General features: G+C 40.1%; 1 protein-coding gene across 5 annotated transcripts in view; it reads right to left on the bottom strand.

Annotated features, from left to right (window-relative positions):
* Positions 1-22082, bottom strand: part of LOC117558883 (cadherin-2-like) — a 159995-nt gene that overhangs the window by 3320 nt on the left and 134593 nt on the right. For all 5 annotated transcript variants that reach the window (XM_034235381.1, XM_034235400.1, XM_034235392.1 and 2 more), the window contains one exon: positions 16868-17029. In XM_034235381.1, the coding sequence (XP_034091272.1) occupies positions 16868-17029 (162 nt within the window). The remainder of the gene's footprint in view (positions 1-16867; positions 17030-22082) is intronic.

Below are 22082 nucleotides of genomic sequence, written 5' to 3'. Positions count from 1 at the left end.
AGCCCAAAACCATCCCACATTGTGGCTCTCACTTTAGAACACAGCTGCTGTTTTGGTACACATATCCCACACCCATACATGCATACACACCTGATGACTGACTTCCACATTTGTTTTAGGTTTGCTAAGTGTTGTTATATTGTGAATAAATAAGTATTTTGTTACATGTAAACTGGTCTTCCATCTTTGTGCAGCCTATGAGCCGAGCTGTAACACATGGGACGATCCCGGGAAAATCCCGGACGAGCGCCCATCTGTTACTTTTGGATTACCTCAATATCAAATGCAATGCAAATAAATAAAAGAGATAAGAAATATCAATAGGATGGCTTTAATTCAGAATAATGTAACCTTAGAAAAGAAGAAACAACATATTCAAGACCAAAAATGTGTCCTCTGCTCAGAGATTTTATTGATAGGAAAACGTGCCTTTCATTGAGCACATACTACAGTTGAAAAAAGCAGAAATAACATCTGAGCTGACAGAGAAAAGCTCTGTTTTAGTTTAATTCATACAGTTAAGCTCACCCACTTATTTTATGAACATATAGGTTCACCTACTGAATAAAAAAAGGACTAAGCAGATTCAAGCAGTAGGCTTATATATTTACACAAAGCATCAGCCTACAGAACAGTACAGTTTACAAATAATACATTAAATCTGATCCTTTTACAACAAAGACAATATGCTTTTTTTTACTATAAGTAAAACTGTCATCCTGCTAGTAATGCACAATTTTTAGAAATATAACAGTAATCTGATAACGTCTTTTTTGCATGTAACTGTAAGGGAATACAGTAAATATTTTGGTATCCTGATTATGTAATCCAGTTACATGTGATCTGATACTCCTCAGTTTGGAAAATAAGGCCACTGTTGGTTACGGTATAACTGCACATCACCAGCTGTTCAAAGTGCTGCAGATGAAAGATTCACACACATCCTGCGTTTGATGTGTGATAGAGCATTCACAGCAGACTTCTGTTATTCTGTGAGTTCCATCCTCATCACTTCTGTTTTGTTTTTTTATCAATATGTGATTCTTCAAAAAATCACATACATAAGTCGAAAACACAGAACCAAAAGCAATACATACATACACACAGAACAACTACATTACATTAAAGAAAAATCACAATAATAAATTAAATTGGTACATACATACAACAAGGGCACTTGAATACATCACCAACCATCCAGTTTTCCAGTAATAAGACCGTATTTCTGCAGAGGATATCACAGTCATTTTAATTTGAACATATTACCCTGCCCCAGGTTCGTTCAGTAATTGAGATAGGTTGTTGTTCTTGGTATAAAACGTCCCCAGACCTTCTGGAACAGCTTTTGTTTGTCTTTGAGAATGGAAGTAATTTTTTCTAAAGGCAGACATTCCGTAAAAAGTTCCGTAAACCACTGTGCAATACTAGGTTTGCCCAACTTTTTCCATGTTAAAGCAATCACTCTTTTTTAGGGATGTCCCGATCACCTTTTTTTGCTCCCGATCCGATTCCGATCATTTGATTTTGACAATCTGCCGATACAGATTTTTCCCGATCCGATCTTTATGCAATGCATTAAGAGAAAAAAAAGGCAACAGATAACAGCTGGTCATCTAACGCGATGAATTCAGCTATCTTGGCTGTTATTTGTTTGGCCTTTTCACTGTTCTGGGGCAGTTTCTCTTTCCTTTTAAAAGTCTCTGAAAGTGTCGGTTGTTTCAGTGCCATTACCTGAGTGGCTGCTGTGTACTCGTCGTGTTGTTGTTGGTGTTTGTTTCTCAGGTGGCGTATTAGATTGGTCGTGTTGAACGTAGCTCTGTTCTTTCCACCACGCGGAACCTCCGCCTTGCAAATATTGCATCTGGCTGTTACACTGCCTTCGCTTTCAATTTTATAATACTTCCAAACTCCTGACATTTTCTCTGTCCCGACTCCCGAGTCACCAGCTGAACGTAGCCTCTCGTTAGCTTACTGCTACTATTAGACACTGCGCCCACTCTGTTGCCAGATTTGAGAGAAATAAGCAACCAGGTCTGAAAGCCCAAAAGAAGCAACACATACATGATGTTGTGTAATTTTAAACCAAAACTAAGGCCTCAGGATGACTTTAAGACGTGAACATGGTCATTTTTGTTTTGTAACATTAAATAAAATACAAATATTTTATTACATTTTATTTTTTTTAAAAGTCCCGATCCCCGATTTTTTTTTCCCGATTCCAATCTTTGGAAAATCACGTGATCGGCTCCGATCCCCGATCGGAGCGGGACATCTCTACTCTTTTCGCTTGTAATAAACAGATATCTATACAGATTTGTTCATAACGCTGTATGTTATGTCCATCCGGATATAGGCCAAGTAAAAACATTTTTGGTTCCAGCTTTAAGTTGATCAATAAAATATTCTGTACTGTTACCCTAACCTCTTCCCAGAATTCCTTTATTATTGGACATAACCATTAGGGCTGTGCCATTTAATCGATCCTGCGATATATATCGATATTTAGTTTTCCGAGAAAGTATCGATATTTCAGCCGCGGGTATCGATACATTAAGTCTGATAACTGTGTTCGTTATTCTCGCGTCCAGGAGAGAAGCTTTAAAAAGGAGACTAATTGAGTCTCTGAGAAGGTTCAAATGTATACTTTAATTAATAAAAAGTGCGGTAATGTTACTAGCAGAAGATGGTTCAGTCAGAAAAACAGCTGTGTTCTGGCTCTCGTGAGCGAAGGGAAGAGAGCGAGCTCCACCTTTTCAGCTGTTAAATATCCTCTGCTGGCTCCTCCCTGTGGCAGTAGGGCCTGGCTAATTTCGTGGCATCTGCAGGCAGTGGCAAGTACTTCCGGCATATGCCACAGAGGCCGCTACTCTGTGGTAGCTGTGGCAAGTACTTCCGGCATATGCCACAGAGGCCGCTACTGTGGTAGCTGTGGCAAGTACTTCCGGCATATGCCACAGATGCCACAACTTGCCGAGGCATCTGCCGCTGCTCAACGGGAGTTGCCACAAGATGCCAGAGTAAGAGAACGTTTACGGTAGCTGCCACTCGCCTTCCGTGGCAAATGCTGCTATTTAAACCCGTTTTTATCGTGTAAAATGTCGCTGTTTTGGCATGACTTTATCGAACTGATCTGTACACAGGACTGATGATCTGTGCACAGGGTTGGGTTGTAACTGAATACATGTAACGGCGTTACGTAATCAGAATACAAAAATCAAGTAGCCTAACTGTATTCAGCTCGCGTTACATTTGAAAAACAACTAATCCGAATACAGTTACTTTCGTAAACCTGAAGTGAATACATTTTGGAATACTTATTGGAATTATTGGTGGAAAAGTTTCCTCACAACATGTATCCTAATATTCATTACTAGCAGAACTGTGTGCACAGCTCATCTGCGTGCCCCCGCACGCAGATGAGAGAGATCTCTTTTTAAATATATTGAAAGTTAGAAACGGAGATGGTTCGATAAAACGTGCAAGATAACGTTTATGTAGCATTTCTTTATTGTCGAAATGATGACATTTCATAACTGGATCAAATCAAAGTGAATGGCCTGCTGCTGCTGAAGGCATGGGGCAAATATAAGTCCTTTGCCTAATTTATAAAGTAAACCTTAGCATCTCACTAGCAGTGGCAACTGCAATCAGTTACAGCTGCCCTAAGTCTGTAGCCAAGTCTAATAACACCAGTGTACACATTGCTGTGTCAATACAGATATTTATTTGTTAATTATTTGTCTTTACTAGTCATACACCTGGTTTATCGTAGCAAGCAGTGGAAACTCCGCTTAAGAAGCGGAAATTGCCAAGGGCGTTGCAACCCTCACTCGCCAATATTTCATCATAAATATAGCACGTTTGTTTATTTTAGCAAACCATGCTCCAAGTAAAATTGAATAGAAATTATAATGTTTAAAAAAATAGAGATCGGACCATCAGTCCTGTGTACAGATCAGTTCGATAAAGTCATGCCAAAAGAGCGACATTTTACACGATAAATACGCATTTGCCGCGGAAGGCGAGTGGCTGCTACCGTAAACCTTCTCTTACTCTGGCATCTTGTGGGAACTCCCGTTGAGCAGCGGCAGATGCCTCGGCAAGTTGTGGCATCTGTGGCATATGCCGGAAGGACTTGCCACAGCTACCACAGAGTAGCGGCCTCTGTGGCATATGCCGGAAGGACTTGCCACTGCCTGCATATGCCACGAAATGCGCTTGCTGTCTCTCCCCTGTGGGCCGGTTGGCGCTGCTGGGGGCCGGCCCTCCACGTCTCCAATGTTCGTTGTTGCGCATTACAGAGGATTCAGACATTGTACATTAAATATATAACTAAACACGCCTTTTCTCCTCCTTATCTCTTTCATGACTTTTCATTTAATACATTTTAAACGCTGTAATCAATACTCCAAAAATACCTCACGGCTGGTATCATTTCCGGTAGTTCCGGATGTTGTCTCATGCTACCCACGTCTGTAAACAAACGTATTCAAATAAACTGTACCTTCATTTAATATTCAACAATAATAATATCTCGACGTCTATAGTTGTAGTGTTGAAATCAGTAGATTTCGGTGTGCAACACTCCGTGTCATATCGCTACTAAATTCACCTCTATAGTAAATGGTATATTAGCCACATGCTAAATGCTAACCGGAGATGAAGGATTTTCAGAATAAAAGCTTAACAACTGGTTGTGCACAAGAACTTCTGGTTTTTCAGTATAAAACAACATTTAAACTGACGGTATGTTTAAGGTACTTTATGCCATCAAAACATTGATTTTGAAGTCCCATTCAAATCCCCCGTGTTCCGCCACCTGCTGCACCTTTTAATTCTCCATTGTCCATTGTGATACTGCACTTTATGTACTTACGTTTCAAAGGCTTGTAAGCTACAGTTTGCACTGTTTCAATAAATGAAACAAATTTTCTCACCACATCTTTTGATTCATTTTGTCCAGCATTTGCAAGCTGTAGACTCTCTGTCAGAGCCATATATTGTATAATTGATGCTTTCAGTTTTCAGTTAAATTAATTCAATCCAAGTCAATGGAACACTCACAAGATGTCACCAAAATCACACTGTCCCTTTAAAATCTTTCAGAAATCGATATAAGTGTATCGAATTATATCGAATCGTATCGTTGGCTGAATATCGTGATATATATCGTATTGTGAGCTGAATATCGTGTATCGTATCGTGAGATAAGTGTATCGCTACAGCCCTAATAACCATAGACAATGGAACAGTGTGCCTTTTTCTTCATCACATCTGGTGCATATGGCTGGAATATTAGCATTACATTTATTCCATTTTTCTGGTGTAATATACACTCTCATTAGCCAATTGTATTGCAGAAGCTTTAGACGCGTATTACCCGTCTGTGTTTGGGCCGCCTTACAAGCTGTGCTCCACTGTTCCAATGTTAGATCTTCATGTAAGTCAGTTTTCCAGGCATTGAGTCTAGAGTTCGAGGATTCTGAGGAGAACGCCAACAGGAGATCATAGAATTCAGATATGATGCACTTCCCAAAGGGGTTTTTAAATTCAAGCTTTCTCCAATATAGACAGAGGAGGGGCCAGCATGAGTTGATCCTGATTTGCTCTAACAAAGCTCCAGAGTTGCAGATATTTAAAAAATGTGTTACGAGGGATATCGTATTTACTGACAAGTTCCTCAAATGATAAAAAGTTCCCATTATGACTTCCAAACATGTCTTTTAACTGTCCCACCCCCTTTTCAGCCCATAGTCTAAAACCTCCATCAGCATTCCCTGGCGCAAAACGAGTATTTCCCCAGATCTGGCTAAACCAGGAGAGAGAAGAAGATTTGTTCATATATTTTTTAACCTCCTGCCAGACACCAATCATATTTTTAACCATAGGGTTGGATGTCGTTTTTTTAGAGTTGTCAGAATATAGATAAGTGGGAAGTGGGAGCTTTAAGGAGCAAGATTCAACATCCCTCCACGCCGGAGGCCCCTCCTCTGTGTAGTAAAACATCAATGTTCTCAGTTAAGCTGCCCAGTAGAAGGTTTGACCATCTATCAACTGATTTGGAAATAGACGCTATAATCGGGTTGTAGTTAGAGTTCACAATATCTTCCAATTTGGGAACAGTCTGAATACCTAAATAAGTAAAAGTATTTACTGTTCTAAAATGGCCAACATGTTTGGGTGGGTTAGACCTTTCCTCCGAGTTAAGGAGCATTATGGAGGATTTTGAATTATTTACTTTGTAACCAGATATATGGTTAAACCCTTTAATCAGATCCATAAGGGCCGGTACAGAATTCTCCAGATTTCTGAGGGAGAGAATCGCGTCATCTGCGTAAAGAGCTATTCGATGGTCAAACCCGCTCATATTTATGCCTGTAATCATTGTATGCTCTCTCACAGCAATAGCAAATGGTTCAATTGCGATTAAAAATAGAAGGGGGGATAAAGGACAACCTTGTCTACAGCCCCTACCGATCCTTATCGGCTTTGATATGATGTTATTGGTGATTAGTTCTACGTACGGGTCATTGTATAAAAGTTTTACCCAGTTACAAAAATTCTCCCCAAAACCAAAACGGTCAAGAAGTTCAAACAAATAGGACCATTCCACCCTGTCAAAAGCTTTCTCAGCATCTAATGCCGAGAGAGCTGTATCTGGCGCCCCCTTTTGGTCATGTAAAATGTTCAAAACCCGTCTCACATTGTGAAATCCCTGACGTCCAGCGCCGTATAGATAGAAGAGTTGCGACAGCGGAAGTCCAAAATACTTGATCGTCACATGGTTCATGGAGACTCAGGCCGTTTCTCAATGTCGAGTAAAGCTGCTGCAGAGCCACTATTTCAAGTATACTACGTCATCGAGTGGCGCCGAAGGACTGTTTAAATGCCCAGCATTCGGCGCCACTCGATGACGTAGTACACTTGAAATAGTGGCTCTGCAGCAGCTTTACTCGACATTAGGTGCATCTCACTTCGGTTAAATGGATTCCTTGCGTTGTTTCCCTGCAACTTCCTCCCACCAGGGAAGCATGGAGAGACGCAAGGAAACCACGAGAAGCAGGGAAATTAGTTTTAAGAGCAATGGGACGTTGTTTCCTCCGGAGTGTCACGTGAAGCGACGTCTGTTTGTGATGACGCCGCACAGCTGATCGTCTGACAGCAGCCAGATCAGTGCACATCCTGCATCGTCCAATCAGTGAGCGATACACAGTAAGGGGGCGGGGCGAGTGTCTGAGGATTTCACCGGAGGATGGTCTGGTAGTTCCTCGATTATCGCTCCTCCGTTATCACTCCTCGATCCTCCGGCAAAAATAAGGCCACTGGGACGGTACTCAAGATGGCGCAGACAAATAAACTTCCGGTGATACAGAGCCCGAGGTGCGAGGAAATGAAAAATAACCGAAGTGAGACGCACCCATTGAGAAATGGCCCCTGATCGTTCCCGGAAGTTCATGGCAGGCCATTTGAATGCATTAATAACAGGAGATATAACTGTGATTTTTGGTAATTAGTGGTCAATAAAGGTTTTGAGTTGCAATATTTATACAACATATCGATATGTGTATGTCAGGAGATTCCCAGTCGATCGCGAGATGTGTCTAAAAATACAATATTCGGTTTTATCGTTAATGTCCTATAGCATAATCTTCCTGTGCCAGAATAATGCACTTGAACGCATCAAAGCTTTGTGATTGGCCGGCGTGAGCCCATGTGTCGGGGGCATGGCTGGTGGGCAGTGCACTAGTTCGCTGACGTTGTCCGTGTCCCTATGGTGTCAAGTTACAGGAGTGAAAGTCCGCACACACACAAGACCGCAATTATGGCAGAAGCAAAAAAGCCCCAAATATATAATTTTCACTCCGAGTGGGAGGATGATTATTTTTGTATCTATTCCAATTCAAAGTCCATCTGTCTCATCTGCAATGCGAGCGTGGCTTTATCGAAGAAGGGTAATTTAGGAGCGGCATTTCAAAACAGTGCACAAACGCTACGAGACGGAATTCCCTCCTAATTCTGCCCTACGCTCCAAAAGGGGAGGGGCCTGAAAGGACAGCTAAATGCACAGCAGCCCATTTTCACCAGGCCCAACAACAAGAGCAAGGCTGCTACCAGAGCATCTTATCGTGTCAGTCACGTTCTTGAGAAACACATGAAGTCTTTCAAAGACGGCGAAGTTGTGAAATAAGCTTTCCTGGAGGCTGCGACGCGCTTTTTGGGGACAGTAAAAATAACAGAAGCATTTCAACAGGTTTTTGATATAATAAAAACTCAAGTTAGATACCGTTATTAATCAGCTGTAAGTTTTAGTTTGTTTGAACTTATTCATTATAATTATTGTACAAAATGGTATAAGAATGCAAACTTAAATTGATTATAGTCTATAGAAACTAGTGTTGCTTGCATCCTATTTTAAAGGCATTTATTTTTATACTCTACTAAAATGCAACAAAAAAAGGATTTGATTATATTAATTTTTTAGATAATCTTTTTTTATTGCACTTTGGCAGCAGATTCCTGTGTAGCTTCAGATCTGAGTTGTCTTATTAGTAAGCCTAATTTATACTTTTGTAGCAACACTATTTTTATATAATGGCAAAGAAAGGGTTCAGTCTTTTCTTTTTCCCTGTGTCATATGTGGCAGCACTGTTCAATGTTTCTTGAAAACATTACCCACTGTAGTGTGACGTATGAATAAACTCCAACTCTGTATCAACAACACTGTTGTGTAACTTCAGTTAAATACTTGTATGTGTGTAGATTGGAAAGAGGTAAGATAAAGGATCTTCAGTATTTTATGAAGTATTAATCGTACAAAGGTCAGTTTTATACAAGTAGAAGTGTGTATTTACCTGGTAGTAGGCTGTCAGTAATGGCTACGCCTCTCTATTTGGACTGGTAGATCTCGGCAGACTGGCAACTTTAAAAGTAGCTCTCGGTTAAAAAAAGGTTGGGCACCCTTGGTGTATGTAGTTACATCAATATGTTTTTAAATTTTTTTTTAATACGCTAATATTTGAGGATTAAGATAAAATAAGAAGTACTTTATTGATACCATTTGGGGAAATGTTTGCATTGCAGCAGCAACAGACAAGACATTGTACATTAGAGAAATTAAAAGACTAGAATTAAACAATCGAAAATGTAAACATCTTAAATAGAAATAAAATAGCATTAAAAAAGTAGAAAATATACATAGATAGTGTGATCTTACCTGCCTTGTTAACATATACATGTTAGGCTAAAGTTGCCTTGGTTAAAGAGCCTGTTGCTGTTTATTGCTTTGAATTCTTTCAAACTAATATTTTCTTCTTAAACTTGTATGGTAGTCAGGAGCATCACATCCTAATGTTTATTGATATATTTAGAGGCAGGAGATGGGAAGGAATGTTTCAAAATTCAGATTAGATTAATTTCTACCATTTCTTTAATTCATGGTGGTTTCAGTAATCCCATGGTAATTGAGGACATACAGTAAGTAATCTAAATGACTAATGTAATCTTTATGACTTTCAGAAAGGACAGGAGACCCACAGGTGCCTATCAATGATTGTCAACTGACAGCACATTGAGATAGCAGTTAGTTTCTGCTTTTGAAGCTGAGATTTCATTATATTGTGCTCTTAATAGTAACAATTATTGGTGTAATTTAGGACAGGGATTTCTAAAATTAATGTTTTCCATGACTTTAATTTTTGACTCTAATAAGAATATTTTTTTTAGATTTGGCACTCATACAATTAATAATCTGACCGCTAATATAAGCCTTAAACGCTTCCCACCTGGTGCTTGCAGAGGTTTCAGAAGTATTAAGCGTAAAATATAGATCAATTTGTTTTCCCAGAAAAGCTATTAGGTCTGAGTCCTGTAACCATTTGTGCCGAAATTTCCATTTGGGGGGGATCCCTCAACAGCCCTGGATCTGCATAAACCATACTGTTCGGGGCATGATCCGAAATCAGAACATGCATACATGTATCATACATACAATCCTTAACTTTACATACCAAACTTGCAGAAACTAAAAAGTAATCAATTCGGGAGTATGTTTTATGAGTATTAGAAAAACAGGAATACATTGACAATCCAGGGCATCTATCCCTCCATATGTCCCTCAAATGTAACTCTTCAATGGATTGGTGAATAATTTCCCTACTTTTGTTGAGAGTCTTGTCTATATGTGAAGATCTATCTTTACCAGGGTCTGAAGTACAATTAAAGTCTCCAGCTATAATGTATTGGCCTTCGAGAGATGCCAAGATAAAAAACAAGTCAATGAAAAAATGTGGGTCATCCTTATTTGGTGCATAAATATTAACCAGATTAAGACATTCTGTATAAAGAGTACCCTGAATTATCAAATACCTTCCCATTTTATCTGCGATTACCTTTGTGACATTTAATAATAATAATAATTCCTTACATTTATTATAGCGCTTTATCAATGACTCAAAGCGCTTTTACATATACACACATTACACATATATGATACATGCAATGGATTTAGTGGAATGGACCTATGTATAAGAGTCATGATCCCTCTCGCTTGGGTAGTAAAAGGAGCTGAAAATACCTCCCCCCGCCATCTCCTCCTAATCCTAATGTATTCCTTCAAAGCCAGGTGTGTTTCTTGAAGAAAAATAATTTTGGACTGTAAGTCTGTTAAGCTTCCCATAACTTGCTTGACCTTTTTAATCTTTTGCAACCCTCTGCAGTTCCAGGATGTAAATTACATTTCTAGTCCGCTGGTCATAACTATCCACTCCAAATGAAATCTTCAAGTAGCAACATTTACTTTTAAGTACCCCTAAACGACAATAACACAAATAATAACAACATAAACAACATGGATGCTTCTAAGTGCATCAACCCCAAAACACAAACCCCCAAGCCCATAACCCAGGCTTCTTCCCCCCTGCTTACTGTACACTCCAGTATAGCTTGAGACCACTCCACACTTAGTGAGGAATAGTCAAACAACGCCATCATCCCAACTCCTACATGTAATCTTTCCCTCCTGTAATTCAAATATAACCAAGCTTTCTTTTTTTTTTTAAACAACGAGCAATTGAGCAGAAATGTCAAGGCACACCCGGCTATAACTAAGATTGTCCTCAAAAGAAATTATAAGTATTCATGTTTATGCCTTAGAACACAGAGAGTAACGAGAGGGCTGTAAACACCGCTCTGAATCACAGAGCAACATTGCGCAGTGTTTGCGCTATATTTAGCCGACCTTTCAGTCGTCAGAATGACCCGGAACTTATTAAAAGGAATCTAGCGCAAAGTGCATCATGGGATATTGAGTACCAGTTTAAAACAAAACAGTTAACCGTTGTACATCTACAACTTTACTAACGTAGTGTTTTCTCAATCACTCTAATAATTATAAAGTGGCAATGTGTGCATAATCCTTTAAACATAAGAAAATTAAATTGTCACATTTATATGAACAAAAACAAAGAGATACCGCCAAATAGCTTAGCCTTTAGCTATCTGTAGCGTTAGCCCCCAGTCTGGGAGCTCCGCTGGTATCCTTTTCTATCCAAACCAAAACATATCAATACGTGCGTGTTATATGTATATAAAGACACAAGGTTGTAAAATCTAAAAATTATTCAGTATTTCAGCGATTACCTTGCTCAACTCAGATCAGAACGTAGCAGCTAAGAAAAGGATACCAAGGGTGGCCGTATTTTAATGTTCTGTTCCTTGTAGCCCCGTACGCTAACGGGAGCTTGGCTGGCATGCTAGCCCGTTCTTCGGCCTCATGGCCCTGTTCAACCCGTCATCTCCTCCTCAATTCGCCTGATAAAGGCCTCCACGACCGCTGGTTTCTCGAAAGTTTGTGTTTTGTCTTTATGTGTCACCAGCAATTTGGCAGGAAGAAGCATGCCGTATCGAATTCCCATGGAGCGAAGTTTCTGCCTCACGGCGTCAAATTCCTTCTGCTTCTTGTGTATCCCGGCCGCCAGGTCTGGGTAGAACTGGACCGGCCTATCTTTGTAGAGTAGTTGCTTTTTGGCTCTGACCACTTTCAGCACCGTCATCTTGTCTCTGTCATTCAGAAATGTCATGATCAGTGTTCTCGGGGGAGCATTTGGATCGCTTCTCTGACCAATTCTGTGTGCGCGTATCAGGATTAGCTTGGAGTTTGGCGAGTAGATGTCAAGGGCCTCCGGGATCCACTTTTCCAGAATTAAGCAGGCGTCGTCTCCTTCCGCCTTCTCTGGCATATTTACCAGCCTTAAGTTAAAACTTCTGGACCTTGCTTCCAAGTCGATAACTTTGTCCTCCATTTCTTTGTTTTTACTTTCGAGGCTCTGTACCTTAGCCTGTAGGTGGACGATAGTGTCCTCGGTGCCAGAAATGCGCAACTCTGCACTGTTAACACGTTCCATACATTCTCCGACCTCCTTCCTCAGTCCAGCAATTGCAGCCAATACTCCATCCTGTCTGTTGGAGAAGTCTGTTTTTAAGTCTTTGATAGCTTCGAGAATTGGCAAGTTACTTGCTGCTTCATCTCCGGCGTTCCCAACATTCCCATCTGCCATTGTGTTAGCGTTAGCATTAGCTGTAGCTTCTTCACCCTGTTTGGACGGGCCAAAATCAATTTTAGACTGGTTTTTTTGCGGTCTTTACCGGATATTTTACAGGTAGAAGGCATCAGGGTATTCTTAGCAAATGTATTGCTCGCTTTGTCGTAGTAGTTAGTTTGGTTTTATATCAGCATTAATAAGATTGTGCGGAGGAGAAAGAAACACGTCTGTCTAGCGCGCCGCCATACCGGAAGTCCCATCCTCATCACTTCTAAACCAGAGGACATTGTATCAAATATTTGCCAGGCAGGCCACTCGATTTAAAAATGGACACGGCGGGAGATTTTCCACATGACAGCGCAAGATCCAGCACTCTAAGAGTATGTCTGAGAAAAGCAGAATTTATGGTCGACGAGCTACAAGAGTCTGACGATATCTTGTGCAGGATTACAGTAATCCTATCATATTTCTATAGGAACTGTATAGTAAAGCTCAGGGTTTATAGAAACCTGTGTTCATGCTTTCATTCCAAAGCAGAGCAGAGTTAGACTTATGTTAAACCCTGAAAACCCGCCTGACCCATCAGAACTTCTGAAAGCAGTTCACTTCCCCCAAGGAATTCAAAATGTCAACCCTCCAATCGGAAGCCAGTCACTGTAACCTTTACGTTTCTCCTTACTGCAGCCCTCCCTGCACAGGCACAAGTGTGCAGCGATGAGATCAGAACAGGCTGGTTTAAAGTTCTGCATTTAAAAAGGACATATTATGCTCTTTTTTTCAGGTTCATACGTTCACCCTCTGTCTGAAACCAGAGCCCAGTCTGCTCTGATTTTTTATTTAACGGACAGTGCACATTGATTAACATTGCTGTAAACGTGCCAGTGTTAGCCAGATTGGTTAGCTTACGGCCTCTGTTGTTATTTAAAAGTCAAAGTCAACTTTATCATCAATCCTCTGTGTGTGTGATACAAACAGACAGATTGCACTAAAACCTATATAACCCACTACAGGACAGAAAAAAACCCCAAAAGTATAATAGGGCTCTTTTTATCCATGCCACATGTATTAACTCCAACAGTACCATGATCAGATCAGTTTCAGTGGCTTTTGTTTGACATAAAGGAGGAAACTCAACACAGTGGAATAGACAGTCCATGCCAAACAGGGTTTTGTTGATTAAAGTGCAGAGAGAATCAAACACTACATAAGAATAAATGGCAAAGAAAAAACTGTGTAGAATATGATGTATGCCTACGTGCAACTATAAATAAGAGTTAAGAAAAGAGGTTGTGTGTGTGTGTGTGTGTGTGTGTGTGTAGGTGTGTGTGTGTGTATGTGTGTATGTGTGTGTGTGTGTGTGTGTGTGTGTGTGTGTGTGTGTGTGTGTGTGTGTGTGTGTGTGTGTGGTGTGTGTGTGTGTGTGTGTGTGTGTGTGTGTGTGTGTGTGTGTGTGAAGGAGTTAGATGGACAGTAGGGAGTTCTGGGGAGAAGGAGGATTATGGAGGAGCATACTGTGAAAGAGAGGAGGATTTGGGTCACATGCTGCCTCTCCAGGAGGAGATTCAGCAGATTACAGCAGAAAACCACTACCAACACACACCAACATACACACACACATACTCCTTAAAAGTACTAACTCATTTTACAGACGCATACACACAGACGTTTAAGACAGGGTTACACAACAGCTGTGGCCTAGAATGTATAATGTTTTTCCACAATGGACAGGTCAGGGGCCCTGTGTGGGTGGCCCCTAGTAAGGAATATTCTGCCACCAGTGTATATATTACAGAATATGTGCATGAATGGACTGCCTACTGATGTAAGTGCTTTGAGTTGTTTCAAAGACAAAAAGAAAATCTTAAAAATCCTGCTGTGTGTTTTATGCCTCTCGTCTGTGCTGAAAATGGTAAACGGAAATGTTTTGTGGGCCGCGTCTCTTGTCAGAGTGAAGACACTCCTGTCACTCCGAGGGAGGAGGGAATTAACGCGGGACAAGGAGCATCAGCTTGTCATGTCTGCAGGATTAAGCTGTCTAGATCAGCATGCCATGTCTGACAGCTCCCACTCATTATTCATAGCTCTGCTTGGCAGATGTCTTTATGCAGCCTGACCAAAAGACACACACACATACAATATGGAAGCAGCAAGCACACAGAGTGACATGCATCGGCTGCATGTACAATAATAAGTGTAATGCTTTACACAAGCTTTGAACAGCACTGATGAAAAGCACTGACACATATTCTAATACAGGCTGAACCCATGTGTGGGAGCATTACTGGAATTTTAGACATAATTATGTCAGTTTGGCCAATTTTCTACATGAACTTTCCCACAAACTCGCCAACAGTACCAGGAACTGGACAGATGTGTGGAGTTTCTTTAATATCAGAAGCAGAATGATGAATACTTCATTTATACTATATTTATTTAATTTTAGAATGAAATAAAAAAATATATATACAAAAGAAGTAAGAATGTACAATAAAAGATAAAATAAAATATTATAAGATATTCTATAAAAACATATGATTTAAATTAAATGTCCAATAATTGAACAAAGATTGTCCGCTATTATTCTTATCTCTACAATGCACCGTATCAAAACCACAAAGAGTTGGTGAGAAGAGATGAGAGCCAGGTGGAGGCCTCAGACGTGGTGTGATCACATGTCTTACCAACATGTGAATGATCCTTAATGACCCCCTATGTAATAATGTTGGATATATTTTTTCTTTCAGGACTCTGCGCCCACTTGTTTAACAGCATTTCACAATATGCTTAAATGTAAAGACGTAAAACAATGCCAACAGATATCAGGTTTTGGCTGCCCATAATATTACAACAGCCAAAGTACTGACACTCCAAATAAACACTCATGTCCTCCCTAGAAAAATGATAGCAGCATTCCTGCATTCAAATGTCTGACTAGGACCTTTATTAATATGTTAAACAGAGCTGTTCCTGATAGTTCATTGTAAATCTCTGTTTATCTTTTTTATTTTGGTTCCGAACCTAAACGAAGTAGTTTGGTTAAAGAAAACAGAGGCCGTCCACCCAAACCCAATGTATCGAATAACTAATGTAAAAAGTGAAAAGATTTTTGGTAACCAACCTACATTTTAACCAACTCTGTGGTTCACCCAAGCCTTACAACTGATTTAAGTCCTCTCAACATGATCTTTACACAGGGCATGCCTATGTTCAGCACCAACAGACGACAGACAAAGTAAGCAAGTAGCTTGTGAACTTAAATGTTGCTAAAAATGCATATAGTTAATAATGCTGTTTGCTAACACATTCAAAACATCAGTGAATGCAGCTTAGTTTTTCACCTCGATTGATTCTCGTCTGTTGGCACAAACTTTATATAATTTCCTGTTCCGGCACAACATGTTTTACTTTATTGGTGTGGTCTGTGCAATGTGAACCAACAACACTAGGAAATAGTATTTACTGTAAACTATAGCGTAAGACAAATGGAACACAGTGACACACTGTCCCTTTAAGGAGCTGGTGACTGTTGGATTAACTAAACTCAAAGGATTTACCTCCAGGCAGGTAGCCCGGCTGTGCCAAGCTAATCCTGACCGCTGGCAAAGCTAATTAAGAATTACAGACGGTGTGCTCTGCGTTTCTCTGCCTCTCACTCCCTCATGTCAGTTTGTTAAACAAAATAGTGTCTGCTGTTAGCGGGCAACCCCCTGCCAACCACACATATATCACTGATACCACCCTGATACTGTTTTATTTCATAACAGGGAAACAGGACTGAACCTGTACCAGAACGTCTTTAAATCTGAATCAATTTGCATGAAGACATCAATGCCTGTGTGGATCATGCATTGCATTATTTTTCAATTAGAAGTAAGTCTTTGAATGTTAAAGTGGGTTAGTTCCCATGCTGGGAGCTCCGAATAGCTACAAGGGGTTTGGTTTGAAAAATCAGTTTGAACTTCAATATCCCTAAATCCTGAAAGGTGATGGGGTAAACTGCACACATCCCGGCCAGTCTTTGATGCTTTATACTAAAGGATAGAAAAAGAGATGAGAGAAGCAAAAGTTCTTACGTTGGAAAATCCAGTTTGCTTTCTGCTGCCGAGCAGACAGTTTACATTTCACTCTGGAAGTGATTCATCACTTTCTGTCCTGAGAAGTGTATGTGCCAACAACAGAATGTAATCTGGGCCAACAGATTGTATCTCAGTTATTGAGGATAGACACCATCCTCTTGCCGGTTCAGAACAATGTTTTACTCAAATATATCACCACATAGGTTTAAATTGAGATCAGTCCCACACAAACAGAGACAGTCTGGTCTTTACCTCATGGATGAAGTCTCCAATATCTCCTGGGTGGGGGGCAGCAGAGCGGATGGGGTACTGGTGGTCATGGTGGAGAGGCCTCTCATCCAGTCGTCTGATCCCCACCTTGATGCACTCTGGCTCCAGGGCATCAGGCTGCTGAAGCTGACTCAGGTCGTAGTCCTAAACACACACACAACCAATCATTTACATGTTTCTATTACAGTCAGCAAGTTAAGGTAATTTTATTTATACAGCCACATATCAAAAAGAGTATGTACAGCCCTTCAATTACATATGAGGACATCTTTCTTGCCTTCCTGTTTGTTACTCAGTAGCAACGTTTTTCAGTGTAGCTGGAAAAAATATCATGATGGAAAACAACTGATTAATGGTAAAAAAAAAAACTCCTTCAAGGTGAAGCATACTAGCAACATTAAGCGTCTCCCGCATGGTTTAATAATGTGAGACTTCACTTCTGTGCAGTGTTCTGAATGCCAATATCAGCCTGCTACCATGCTCACAATGAAACTGTAAGCAGCCTAACATGCACATGATGACACTATTAGTATGCTTACATGCACCGAATGACACTGTTAGCATCATTATGCTCTCACAATGACACCGTTGACATTGAAAGTATGCTAACATGCTGGCAATGACTGTATTAGCATGCTAACCTGCTCACAATGATGCGGAAAGCATGCTAACATGCTCACAATGACACTGAGAGTAGGCTAATATGCATAAAGTCATAAAGAAATGACCTGACGGTAGCGCAATAGGAAATGTCAGTGGATTGATTGATAATTGGAAACAACTGATAATAATCCTACATTCTTCCTGACTTCCTATTAATAACGACAATTAATAGTTAACGGCAGGATTCACTAATTATTTGCCTTTATTTCTACATATTACTGATTATAAATTCAATAATTACTTGATTAATAACAATAACTGAAAACGTAGATATTTCATGGACGATGTGAGTATTATGCACGGGCGCCCCGCACTTTCCTGAACCATTGCTTAAACTTCACACATTACAACATGAAAAAACATTGGGATGCTGTAAATTCAAATGTCAAGCTCAAATACAAATTCAAAAAAGCTTTCCAAAAACCGAAAAAACCTTTATGCTGTAAAAATAATAGGACGGCACCAAAGATCTTAACACAAAACGTAACTAGGACGACTTGGAACAACATACAAAGACTGACAGTAACTACGTATCCCCCTCTGCTGTAACAACTACCATTTCTCCAACACCTTCTGTTCTAGGAAAGAAATAAACCCCCTCAAATGCTTTTTATTTACCATCCACTTACACCACAGTGCCTCTTTCCCTTTCTCTCACAGTGAGCCTGCCGAGGGGAAGTGTGTGTGTCACGGCCTCTGATCTCTTTGTGTTGAATGAGTCTGGTAGCGTCTGAGTCATTGCAGCAACCATCCAGAAACCTTTTTCTTGCTCTCTGGTCTCCAGGGAAATCGACTAAAGCAGCCTTTTCAAGACATTAACAGCCTGCTGGGGACTGACCTTGGGCTTTGTTCACAACAATGGCGCCCAACAAAATACTTTTCTCACAAGAAAGCATGAGGGCCCTGCAGAGAAAATAAATGCTGCGTGTGTCTTCTTGTATTTCTATACTTACAAAGACCTGATAGAATGATGTTCTTTCAGTCAGGACTTTTTTTTACTTCTTTAAGGACTTGATTTAAATAACTACACCAGGAGTAGGGATGGGTATCGTTTGAAATTTATCGATTCCGATTTCGATTCCGGTTCTGCTTATCGATTCCGGTTCTTATCGATTCCCCGTTTCGATTCCAAAATTGTAAAATAAAGAGGTCAAACGTTTAGATAACAAAAATATATTTATTCTTAAAAGCTTTAACTGAAATTGTTACTAAAAAATATACATGCAATACAAATGGATGTCACTAAGTAAAGGAGACCAACGGAGGCGTTTCAGGCAGAGTGTGTGGGAGAGAAACTCCAGGATTTTAGCCTTTGCAGATCATTTACATGCACAAAAACCTACATAACACACTACAGGAGAGGGAAAACCCCAAAAAGCCTAATAGGGCCTATTTTGGTGTTCATAGCTGAACGTGCAAAGGACTGCTTTGAACGTTGGAGTTAAAGCACACAACTACTGGACCTCTGCAATACGACACTTGATGGACGCTTGTCTCTGATGGAAAACAATACTTTGAGAGACTTCCTTCTTATTTACATATAGAGATATTAAATGGCCGCCTGTCAGGTGTGTTCAGCTTTAAGCACCTCAGACTCGGCTCTGCTATATTAACACATTGCACAGGTGTGGAAGGTCTTACATTCTCTATGTCTGATTCAGAGGTCGCGTTAACCGAATATTTTCCGTCTATGACGGATTTTTTTAAACAATGACGGAAAACTCTGAAAGCAGTCCGTCATTTTGAAAGATTAGAACAAACTCGGAACAGCGCCAAAGTTTCCCCGCAGCGAGTCTCCGGTGATATGCATGCCTGCCAAAAAGGAAATGATACCGTTTCCAAACCCAACTTTGCCCTACAAATCATTGAAATGTCTGAGTTTTGGCTTTACGCTGTGCGCACTCCCGCGAGGTGAGTAACAGTTCACGAGCGTGCGCCCCGCCCCCCGTTGACAGTTCACGACCGTGCTCTTCCACCCCCCCCCCCGGTTGACAGTTCTCTCTCTCCTCCCCCCCCCCCCCCCCCCCAGAGTGTAAAGGCCGACGGGTAATACTGAATTTTGACGGAAATGTTACGATCCTGTCTGTCAAAATGACGGGCAGTGAAAAAGTCTAGCGCAACCTCTGGTCTGATTAGATTTTCATGATTTTTCTACGGGTAGCCTGTCTGTGTTGGTCTGGATTCAAGCTTTAGATTAAAGACAGACTCAGTTCTCAGACCTTCATTGACAGAAGTTGTTGCCTTGGTTTAATCATAACCTATAACTAATACTACTATATGCTTAGATGCTTATTATAGGTTACATAATGCAATGAAGGTTATGTGGTGGTTCTCCTGCAGCATAATATAGCTAGTGAATATCACAAAGGTGTCTCATCTGTGGAGATCACCAGTGAACGCTACATTTCAAAGCAGAGGAGGGTGGGTCATACTAACCTTGATGTGCTACCTTGCAGGGTCATGTCATGTCACACTGATTGGTTCAATGAAAGTAATAAAAAAAATACATGCAATCGCAAATCAATGCAAATCTATGAATGCAACTTTAGCACAGTCTCTAACAAGCTTTTTCAAAAGTGGTGCTTAGTGTAGTACAGGGGTACTCAAACTTTTTTGTTAAAGGTCCACTTGTGAATTTTATACAAGGTCAATGGTCCGGATCAATGCCAGTAAAGTCCCCCCCCCCCCCACACCCCCGGAGCGGAGCAACGAAACTGAAATTAAGAAGCAGTTTCGGCGCGCTATGCATGTACTTTGGTCAGGAGGTTTTAAAGTGCTATATAAATAAAGTTGGATTGGATTGGATTAATCTACTTTATTTGGGGGCCCCCTTCTGGTCTAAGCACTTGCCTGTCGGTAAACGGCGCCCCTGTATACACACAGACATTCAATACATACATACATACATACATACATACATACATACATACATACATACATACATACATACATATATACATATACATATATACATAAATACATATATACATATATACATACATACATATATACATACATACATATATACATACATACATACATACATACATACATACATACATACATACATACAGTATCATGGCTTGAACTAGTGGGAGAAATGGCACTGTTTGTCTGTAGCCAATGCCTTGAACCTCTGCAAAAATGGCATTAGAAGCATTAGAAAGTCAAGGTAAACTTGTGGTTAACTTAAATGCGCGTGACACTCGCGCACACAAGTAAATATATGCACACGTTCATTCTCAGAATGCGTCAGACACAAGACAATATACATTAAAGGGGACCTATCATGCAAAATGCACTTTGTGATGTATTTTATACATAAATATGTGTCCCCGGTGCGTCAGGGAACTCACGCAGCGTCAGAAAATAAAACCCGCTCTTTTTTCCTCCTAGGCTACCCAAATCTTTTAAAAACAGGGGTAAAACGAGCGGATACAGATGTGCTGCCAATCTGACGTCAAATCGGCAGCGGACCCACAGAAAATTGCTATCAGAAACAATGCCTGACGCGTTTTGAACGTGTTTTGGACGTAATCTCGTCTTTGTTTACATTAGCAAGCCTCGCTAACACTCAGAGCTAACCTGTACTGGAGAGCACATGTGTTTAAAAAGCAGGAAATTAAAAAAGGAACTCACCTTGTGATAAACCCGCAAGAGAAAAAGCATTTGAGATCTATTTCAGAAATAATCCTTGATGTGGATAAGAACAGGATGGCGTTTTATTACAACAGAATTTAACTTTATCTCCGGTAGAATACTGATCAGGCATTAGCTCCGCCTCCTCTTTTTTTTTTCAAGCTAAGGACCCAAAATCCGCGTTTCTCTAACAGGGCTGCACAAGAGGGGTATGAGCAGTATGAGGCATGGCTACAATGGGTAAACTGTTTCGTATTTTAAGCAAAAAACTTCACAGACCTATATTTGTATAGGTATGGCCCTACAATATATTTTTTCCAATATAGCATAATAGGTCCACTTTAATTTACATCAGAATCTTTTTTTTTTTTTTTTAATAATGGGACACAGGGTTTGGTCCGGATTGATTTGCAGTTCGGTCCGGATCCGGACCTTGGTCCGGAGTTTGAGAAGCCCTGGTGTAGTATATTAATTTATTTTATCTATGTGTATTGCCAGTGTATTATGATTATGATGTGTACAGTTTTACCTTGAATCTGGTAACATTATGTGGCCATATAACTACTTAGTTCAGCCTTCTTTGTATTTGTAACACTAAATGGAGATTTGTGTATCAGCAGGTCGTCTTTCTGAATGTTTAACCTCAGTTTAACCTTAAATGTAATTTGGATAAGAGTATCAATACAAATTTGACCATATTTGGAGAAATCTTCATTTCTTACCAACTATTATAGGATATATGAGACAGATTCATTAAATCCTACATTACAAATTGAAGAAACACTGTCAAAGGTTAAATAATTTCTTGAAAGAAAAGTTTGTAATTCATGTTTTTGACTAACAATGTTTATTCTAAGTTTAACCAAGAAAATAGGTGCTTTTGGGTCCCCATTTG

This window comes from Gymnodraco acuticeps, unplaced genomic scaffold (assembly GCF_902827175.1).
Source record: "Gymnodraco acuticeps unplaced genomic scaffold, fGymAcu1.1, whole genome shotgun sequence".
NCBI classification, from domain to species: Eukaryota; Metazoa; Chordata; class Actinopteri; order Perciformes; family Bathydraconidae; genus Gymnodraco; species Gymnodraco acuticeps.
The sequence above is the reverse complement of the archived record's forward strand: the minus strand, read 5'-3'. Positions and strand labels throughout refer to the sequence as shown.